This window comes from Penaeus vannamei, chromosome 4 (genome assembly GCF_042767895.1).
Source record: "Penaeus vannamei isolate JL-2024 chromosome 4, ASM4276789v1, whole genome shotgun sequence".
Classification (NCBI taxonomy): Eukaryota; Metazoa; Arthropoda; class Malacostraca; order Decapoda; family Penaeidae; genus Penaeus; species Penaeus vannamei.
The window spans coordinates 24,803,782-24,813,215 of record NC_091552.1 but is presented as its reverse complement, the minus strand read 5'-3'; the positions used below and the strand labels follow the sequence as shown (position 1 = coordinate 24,813,215).

Sequence of the window (9,434 nt, the reverse complement as noted above, 5' to 3'; positions counted from 1 at the left end):
TATTCCATGCCTAGCCTAAAGGCACAAGCACAAAGGGTCATTGATCAAATAACTCCGCCGGGTAGTATAACTTACTACACGGACGGATCCGTGGATCCAATAAACCATACTGCAGGCGCCGGCTTTGCAACAAAGGATACCACAGCATCCATTATGGTCACTGACAATGCCTCAACGCTTCAGGCTGAAACGGTTGCGATCATGGAAGCATTGACACACGGGGAGGGAACGTTGTCATTCATACAGATTCAAGAGCAACTATTGACAGTTTACAGCTTAGCATGCCCCCAGATAACATCTACCTCTTGACAACAGTACTATACATAGCCCAAAGAATCCTTAGTCAAGGTAGAAGAATCATCATAAACTGGGTCCCAAGCCACATAGGCATACAAGGGAACGAGCTTGCTGATAAACTAGCCGAAAAGGGCAGGGGTATGCCCCCATCCTCCATGATCGTTAAACCCAGCCGAAGGGGACTGAGCCAAGGTACCAAAGCTGCAGCGTGTGTGGTCCTCCGGGGAGCACATAGAGAAAACATCACAAAATCGCTCGCTGCCAAGTGGTACTCAGATGCTTCAGGCTATGAGCCACTGGCCCTTCCTCCAAATACAAAAAGAGGTACCGAAGTCATACTATTCAGACTAAGACTAGGTTACCAATGCACTTGGCAAATTATTGACAGTGAGACTGGGAGGTTATGTAAACACTGCGGCGAGCCTAACGCCACCCTGTTACATTACTTGCAGAATCGTGTACACACACAATTTGTGAGGCAGGGCCCACCCACCACAGCCGCCGGGCTGGTAAAAAGGGTGTGCAACATGCTTTCACCATGGCAGCTGGATCGCTTGCTTGCAATCCAGCCACCGCGGTAAGCATGCAGTTCAAAGAAAACAACTGGTGAAGGCTTCGATCATCGTCAGGATGTAGCTGTAGCCGTCGTCCAAGGGCAGGGGTCCCACTATATCGATGTGGATGTGTTGGAACCTTTCGTCTGGGATAGGAAACGTCTGGAAGAAAGATTTCGTATGCCTGTAGATTTTGGTCCTCTGGCATTCGATGCACGAGCGGCACCACTCTCGAACGTCTTTGTTAATGCCAGGCCAGACGACTTTGCCGCGGATGAGATGTTGGGTGGCCCGGATGCCTCAATGCTGGTGGTATGCGTCGAAGAATTGCCGGCGGAGGGTAGTGGGTAGCCGAGGGAGACATCACAGAGAAGGTCGTCGCGTGAGTTTGGGATCTTGACTCTCTCAAGGCTAAGGGAAGTCTGGCCCTCTATGAGTGGAGTCATGGATGCATCCTGGCGTTGTTCACTGCTGACCAGGTGGTAATCCACAGCGTCGTCGGCGTGGGTCGCTACAGCTATGGTAACCCTCGAGAGGGCATCGGCGGCCTCGTTGTCCGCGCCCCGGATGTCACGGATGTCCGTCGTGAACTGTGAGATGTAGTCCAGGTGGCGTTCCTCGTGAGGGGATTGGCGGCGGGTCCTCGAGTGTAGGGCGAAGGTGAGGGGTTTATGGTCCGTCAGGATGTGGAATTCCTTAGCCTCCACGTACGGCTGGAAGTGCCTCACCGCAGAGTACACTGCCAGGAGTTCCTTTCCGAAGGCGCTGTATCGTGACTGGCGTGGCGACAGGGTCTGCGAAAAAAAGGCAAGAGGTTGCCATTGCTTACCCTGTCGTTGCTGGAGGACAGCGCCGATGGCAGTGTCGGAGGCGTCGACTGCTATGCTGAGAGGAGCCTCGGGCAGGGGGTGGTTCAGCAGGGTGGCGGAGGCCAGGGCTTCCTTGCAGGCTTCGAACGCTTCGTTTGTAGGGGGCGCCCACTTGATTTTGTTTCTGCTGGCCCTGTTAAGTGTGATCAGGGCGTGAAGGGGCTCGAGGAGCTGGGCACACTTGGGAACGAATCTCCTGTAGAAGTTGAACATCCCCAGGAATTTTCGAAGTTGTTTCTCCAAGGCAGGCTTGGGGAACTTTCTTATGGCGGTAACCTTCTCCTGCGCTGGGGTGATGCCTTGAGGGGTGACGGTGTGGCCTAGAAAAGAGAGCGAAGTTGCGCCGAAGAGACATTTCCCTGGGTTGATCACGACCCCGGCTTCTTGTAGTCTGCCGAAGAGGGCGCGGAGATGACGGGCGTGGTCTGCCTCTGAGGTGCTGGCGACGAGGATGTCGTCGATGTAGGTGAAGACCCCCTCAAGGCCGCGAGTCACGTCGTTGATGAACCGCTGGAAGGTCTGAGCGGCGTTGCGGAGACCGAAGGGCATCCTGAGAAACTCGAACAGGCCGAACGGTGTAATGACGGCCGTCTTGGGGATGTCCTCCTCAGCGATCGGAATCTGGTGGTACGCCCTCACGAGGTCGATCCTCGAGAAGACCGTACAGCCGGACAGCTCGTGGGAGAAGGAGTGCAGGTGCGGCAGCGGGTATCTGTCGGGGGCGGGGACCGTGTTGAGATGACGGTAATCACCGCACGGGCGCCAGTCACCGTCCTTCTTCTTCACCAAATGCAGAGGGGCCGCCCATTGGCTGCTGGAAGGGCGTATGATCCCTAACTGCATCATGTGGGCGAACTCCGCCTTGGCGCTGCGACATCTGTCGGGGGCGAGCGGACGGCAGCGAGAGTGGGCAGGGGGACCGTGAGTCATGATGTGGTGACGGACCTCGTGCCGTGGTAGCGGCAGAAGTAGCGGCGTTGGTCGTCTTGGCGGCGCCTCGGAGTCGGGGAGCGGCTGTAGTTCCAATCTCTGCGCAGAGGCGAAGGTGTGCGGAAACGGGACTGGTGCCTTGATGGTGAAGGGCGCCTGAAGTTCCGTTCTCTGCGCGGCGGCGAAGGGGTGCGGAAGCGATGCCGGGAGTGTGAACGCTCCCGTGGATAATCTCTGTACAGTTTCGGACAATGCAGCGACCTGGGCTGTAAGGGATTCCAACGTCGCAGGGGGGGTAGCGGTAGTGGCAGACGCAGTTGCTACTGTAGGTGCGCGTGTTTTCGCTGCGATGATCGCGTCGGCCTTCAGAGCGAGCTGCTGTAATGGGGCGTCTGATACCACCAGGATTTGCTGAATATCTGCGGGCAGCCGTTTGAGGAACAGGGAGCGCATGACGTCTGGCGGGAAGGTCATGCCGGTGCGGGTAAGGAGGCGCTGGAAGTGGTGGAGAATTTCCGAAGGCGTACGGTTGTCCGTGGTGTCGGAGGAGAGGAAAGAGCTCAACGCGGTCAGAGGGTTTGGTGCTCCGCGTCTGAGGATCGCTTCCTTGAGCTCGTCGTATGTGGCGTACCGCTGATCGTTCAGGAGGTCGCCGACGGTCAAAAGGAGCTCGGGTGGAAGGTTGGTGACCAGCATGCGGAATTTGGTTGTTTGGGCGGTGATGTTCCTGTGAAGGAATTCCTGCTCCACCTGAAGAAACCATTCCGGCAGGCTGGCCAGAGAGCAGATTGGTAGCGTCCTATGTGTTGATGACATCTTGTGTGAAAAACTTGGTTCACTCCGAGGGTCACCAGTGTTGGGGTTATAAAACCGAACTGGATTTTATCTCTTTATTTGGTGATGAACCAAGCACAAGTAATGTCAGCAACCGTCGTGAGGCGAATGATGATTCCGGCTCGAAATCGAAATCGAGAGAGAAGGGGGGGGGGAGGAAGGAGGGAGAGGGCAACGATAAGGAGGGGATAGAAAGGATGATTTAGTGAGAGAGAAAGGGCTTAACCCAGCGTGCGGGGTAATAGATGGGGGATAGATGACTGGAGTCGGAAAAGGCGGGAAAAGGCTGGCGAGGGGAGGCCCCGCGCCATTTGTGCTCGCCGCAGCCATGGCATGATTCACCCGTTTGGCGTGGAACTGGCGGGCCAGTTCCGCGCCAGCAAGGGTGGCCATGCCCGGGCTGCGGGTTGCGCTCGGCTAACGGGGGAGGAGGGGGTAGGGGGCAGCCTGCCAGGCGCTATCTGCGGCTCCACCGTGCACGGACTTATCGCCCATGGCAACGGTGGTGCCCTCGGCTAACCTCGAGACTGCGAGGATGGAAGGAGGATGAAAGCGGATGCGACCGCAACGAGTCTATCTTCTCCGCCTGCGTCGATCAGAGATTTCTCTCTGTCGGCGGCGGGACTTCCGGGGAGATGTGCTCGAGCGGTCACATCACGGGTGGATTATCATCACTGGCCGTGGCACCTCCTCCCCGGCTCGCGCGTTGGCAATCTTTACGACAAAGGAATCGCGGTCATGGCTCGGGTACGAGCGGCAGATGCCACGTGTCGGAAATCCGGAACCAGTGAGATGAGGGTAAGAATTAGGATGCGGGACGTTTACGCGATGTGAGGGAAGTTAATTAAAAGGGGGGATAGGGCTTACCGGAAGGTAGTTGTTTAATGGGGAGGTTAAAAGTTCCGTTGGAGAACGAGAACGAACTTAAACTTAAAAGAACTTAAAAACACAAAAACAAAACGTAAAAACTTAAATTAAAAGAATTTAAAAACACAAAAACAAAACTTAAAAACTTAACTTAAAAGAACTTAAAACACAAACATGTTAAAACTACAGTGTAAAAGAAACAACTACATGCATTAAAAACAATGATTAAACGAGGAAATAAAATAAAAATGAACGTTAAAATGAACATTAAAAACATTAAAAAACAAACACAAAACAGGAGAAATGAGCCGAGCCAAGGACATCCCGGGGCCCGTCACATCGTGATATGGCGGGCCTCGGGGTGTTTCCTCACGCACAGCGTGGCTGGCCATTTTTCGGGGGAGTTAAAACCATGCTGAGTGGTTAAATTAATAACAACAATAAAACATGAGAGGGGGGAGCGAGAAAGATAGAAGGAAGTGAGAGAGTGCACAAAGGAAAAGAAGGCGCTGCTAAGCTCAGAAAGCTGGCTCAATATCCTCAGACCAGTCCAGAGAAAAGAGATAACGGCCTATCCCGCTCCTCCGTCCCTGGATGAAGGCGCTGGAACGCTCTATCCAGTCGGGGCACCATGCACGGAGTTTGTCGAGTTGTTTACAAATCATCCATCGCCACACGAAGTTCAGCGGGAGCACCGCTGCCCTCTCGTGTAATCGTGCTGTTGACACAGAGTCGTCCCACGCCACGCTGTAGACCCAGCGAAGTGCTTTGTTCAGGACGATCTGTAGCTTGCGTCTGTTTGTTTGTGCGGCGAGTGTAAGTGTGAGTGGTGCGTACGTGAGGAGTGGTGTGATGAGTGCTTTGAGCAGGTGCAGCTTCGTGCGCGAGGCAGCGCATCTGAATCGATATAGCGATTGTAAGGTCTTTCTAGCCAATGCGGCTTTTGAAGAGGTATGATAATGGAATCTAAACATGGTGTCAAAAGTGACACCGAAGACGGTGCAAGAGTGTGTTATTTGAAGAGGTGCTTGTAGTCTGTCGAAAGAGTTTAGGTATATTGGATCGTAAGGAGGATTGTGTCTTGGGTTTATAAAGAAGACTTTTGTTTTTGTCGAGTTAGTTTTGATAAGCCATTTGTGCTCCCATCGAGAGACGGTGTCAAGCTCGTCGTTGATTCGTCGGACGACACCAGCGAGCGAATCGTGTCTAGCTAAGAGCGTGCAGTCGCCAGCGTAAAGTAACGTCAGTGAATCAGGGAAGGTGGGGTCGGGGAGGTCATTAGTGTATAATATGTATAGTGTTGGGCTGATTATGCTGCCTTGAGGTACACCCGCGTGCATATTGATTGTAGAGGAAACTTTGCCTTTAAATTTTAGCTTTAATTTACGGCCATCCAAGAAGCTGCTGGTGCACGAGGGAAAATTGAATTTAGTGCAGATTTTGTACTTCAAGCCAGCATGCCAGACTGTGTCGAAGGCTCGCTCCACGTCTTTGGTCACGAGGACCGTCTTAAGTCGTCTGTCTTTGTTGTTAAGACAGTAGTTAGTCAGTAGGTTCAGTGCGTCAGTAGTCGAGCGGTGAGAGCGAAAGCCAAATTGTTTGGAAGAAAGTAGGTCATGGTCGTCGAGATACCGCCTTAGTCGGGAATTAATGATTCTTTCAAAAATTTTGCCTAATGTCTCTAGTAAACTAATTGGGCGGTAATTCTTGGGGTCAGTGAGGTCTTTGTTTGGCTTAGGTATGAGGGCCACGATAGCAGTCTTAAAGGGAGCAGGAAAGTAGCCAGAAGCAAGAGAGGTATTGTACAGGTGCGTCATAGCTCGTAAAACGTTGTCAGGGAGATGAAGGAGTGCGTCACGCCCGATCTGAGAGGAGCCCGGAGCCTTACGAGGAAACCTCTTTATTATTTGTTTAATCTCCTCCAGCAAGATGGGAGCACGGAGTTCGCATGTGTCGTCCAGCCTATCCATGTGGATAATTGGCTCTGGCTCTGTTTCTATCCTGTGTTCTTGGCTCCAGGTGTTGATGGATTGAAAATGTTAATTAAAAAAGGGGTGTGGTTCATGAGGATAGAATACAGTTTGCCAGTGATCACGAAAAAAATTGATAACATCCACGGGATCTGTGTTGTCCTTGAGGAGGTGACTGAACGGAGGGAAGTTACTGCCTTTTAACTGTTTAATCTTTTGCCAAAATTCCCGTGGATTGCGAACTCGCATCGATTCTGTTTGTTTAATCAAATTTTGCCAGTGAATTTTGCGGTCATTATCAAAACTATCTATGACATGATTTCTGAGGATAGTGAGGTCCCACCGAACTCGGTGTAAATTCTGAATATTTTGGAGAAAATTATTCCTGTAGCAGGTCAGGAGACGCTTGGTTCTCTCGCTTGGATGGAATGATTTACGTATTTTGTAACGCTCTCGTGGGATGGACCGGAGCATTGCTGCTGAAATCCAAGCAAAGAGATGATGCCAGTGCCTATCTATTTCGAGAACATTTTCTCTGTCAAGGTTAAAGAAACTTTGATCTGAAAGATAAGATTTAAAATCGTTCCAGTCTGCTTTCTTATACCGGAAGGATGGCGTTTCTTTGTTATGTATAGGTGAGGTGGAAAGTTTTATGATCACGGGTATGTGGTCAGAACCGATGTTCGGACCTGGTTGTAGGTGTGTGTGGTAGGGGAGGGCGGCCCTGTTCCCGAACACGAGATCAGGTCTGCCTTTTCCCCTAGCTGTGATTGTGGTGTGGAAGTCGGGTCCTATGTAATGTAGTCTTTTTGTGTTGAAAATAGACAAGAGCTGTCTACCGTGTGCGTTCGTGGTTGTGTGGTGTAGTGATATGTGTGATGCGTTGACATCCCCGGCGAAGAAGACTGGAAGATTATTATAGCTGAATAATTTATTGAAATCTGAAAGTGGCAAGTTTGAATTTGGTCTGATATAGGCCGTGGCAATCATTATAGGGCCCTGCTGGGTGAATAGCTTTACAGCCATGAAGTCTGGATGGATGAATGGGGGTGAAATGAATTCGAAACGAAGGGTGGATTTGACGAGGATGCAGGACCCTACGAACCAGCCGTTTCGTGACTGTCTTGACGTGTAGCCGAAGTGTTTGATAGCATAGGAGTTAGTGATAGAGGTGGAATTTAAAAGAACCACGTCAGGACATTCCCGATCGAGGAAATCGTAAAAAATGTTACGTATATTGAAAAATAATCTTACATTCGCTTGCACGATTGTCAGCACGCCACTCATGGTGAGTCCGGGTGTTGTGGTCTCACCTTGTGTGGCGTTTGTTGCTCCCGGTAACGACGGGAGCGAGCCCCCGTCGAGGGCTCGTCGAGGTCAGGAAGGGATTCCTGAGACTGGGAGACTCGGAATTCTCGGGAATCGGCGGACCAATTCCCGATACTTCCTCGATCTCGAGGCTCTCGCTACTGTCGGAATCCGACAAGATGGTATCGTCGTGAACGTGACGAGCCTCGGGGGCCGAGAGCTCAGGGTCTTTTTTGTCTTTTTTGGTGTGCATGTCTGGTGGTGAGGTATGTTTGCGTTTGCTGTCAGAAGTATCTGGTGTAGTTTTTTGTGCAGTTTCTTTATGTATTCGTTGTGGTAGTGGCTGTGGGAGTCCGTGTGAGTGAGAAGTAGAGGGCTGTGTGGATGTCATGGTCGCCTCTCTGACCTCGGTGTGAGTGTTTGCTTGTGTGTGAAATTCAGGTATGTACAGGTTTTGGTCTTCGAAGATTTCCTCAGGAATCACAATGCAGGGGAAACCGTTTCTTTGTAGCATGATAGGGTCTATGTTTGCGAATTTATTGGCGTTGTATTTGGCAGCTATCAAAGCTACGTGTAGTATTGCTTGTATTTTAGGGTTGTTGTTTGGTGTGAAGGTGTTTGGTGTGAAGGTGTTTGTTTGGGGGAAGTGTGCAGGCGGCAGAGTGGTTCCTGAGGGAATCGTGTTTGGTTGTCTTGTGGTAGGTGTGCTTGTTTGTAAGGGTTGGGTGACTGTTGCGTATGTTGTGTTTTTGTTTTGTTTGAGTGTTTGTCTTTTAGTCTTGATTATTTCTTTTCGTGTAGGGCAAGACCCGCTGACAGCGACGTGCTGCCCCCCACAATTGCAGCATTTGATGTCCTTGCTGCAGGTGGAAAAGAAGTGACCTGGGTCACCACAGCGGCTGCAACGCTGCTCGTGTGTGCAGGTGTGTCTCAGGTGATTGTAACGGTAGCATTTCAGGCACTGATCGACCTGAACAAAGCACTCGGCTTCTTCGTTGTAGGTGGGGACGGATGTGTTAAACAGCACGATCCCACGGGAGAGAAGCTTCTGTGCTTCCTCGGGGGCTGAGCAGCGAATCTTAAGGATTCGCGACTCTGGTGGTTTGTAAACATCCACCACAGTGACATCGTTCATGGTGCTGACTTCCTCCTGGATGGCTTGGCACGATCGTGGCAGGATTGTCTTGTCGATCTTTTTAGCCACGACCGTGCACTTAGCCTTCGTTTCCGGGGAGGGGAGAGGTTTAAAACCATGATCAGCGAGTTTTCTCTGGCTAGTAGTCGAAAGAAAAGGGGTCAGCTGTTCTTGCTTGGCAACAACTTTGTAGCCATTATGCACTTTGAAGCAGTGCGTGACAGCAACTTCTGTGATGGAGAAGATTTTCTGGAGAGCCACCTCACAGGAGATGGGCTCTCCAGAGTATGATAATTTGATTACGTAGCCCATGGTGGCATCGCGTAGGGGTGATGATGATGGGAGGTAGGGAGTCTAGCCAAGGCTAATGACAGGACGATGAAAGGGTGGAAATGGGTTTCAAAAAAGGAAGGCACACTGGCAAAACAGCTCTCTTTGTGTGTTAGGGTCGGTCGGGGTCGGGACCCTGCCGAACGGGCCAGAGCCCTTATATGTCCGGCCGACACCTCGCAGTAAAAGAGCTGATTTGATAGTGCTTCGTGATTTTAATTGCAAGCACCCTGGGCTTACAATTAAAATCACTAGCCTCAAAGCAAGGTAGTGCACGATAACACCCAAAGTTATCAGCACAAGGGCCAGATCGTCGAGCTCGCCGTGGGGGTGTCAAATC

At 51.3% G+C, this 9,434-nt stretch overlaps 1 protein-coding gene across 1 annotated transcript; it reads right to left on the bottom strand.

Annotated features, from left to right (window-relative positions):
- Window positions 1-7,630: 7,630 nt before the first annotated feature.
- Window positions 7,631-9,076, bottom strand: LOC138861600 (uncharacterized). The gene has a single exon (XM_070121395.1). It carries the CDS (start codon window positions 9,074-9,076, stop codon window positions 7,631-7,633), a length of 1,446 nt encoding a protein of 481 aa, XP_069977496.1.
- Between the last annotated feature and the right edge of the window lie 358 nt (window positions 9,077-9,434).

Excerpts from the sequence above, each read along its gene's own strand:
- LOC138861600 (XM_070121395.1), bottom strand. The coding sequence starts at position 9,076 with ATGGGCTACGTAATCAAATTATCATACTCTGGAGAGCCCATCTCCTGT.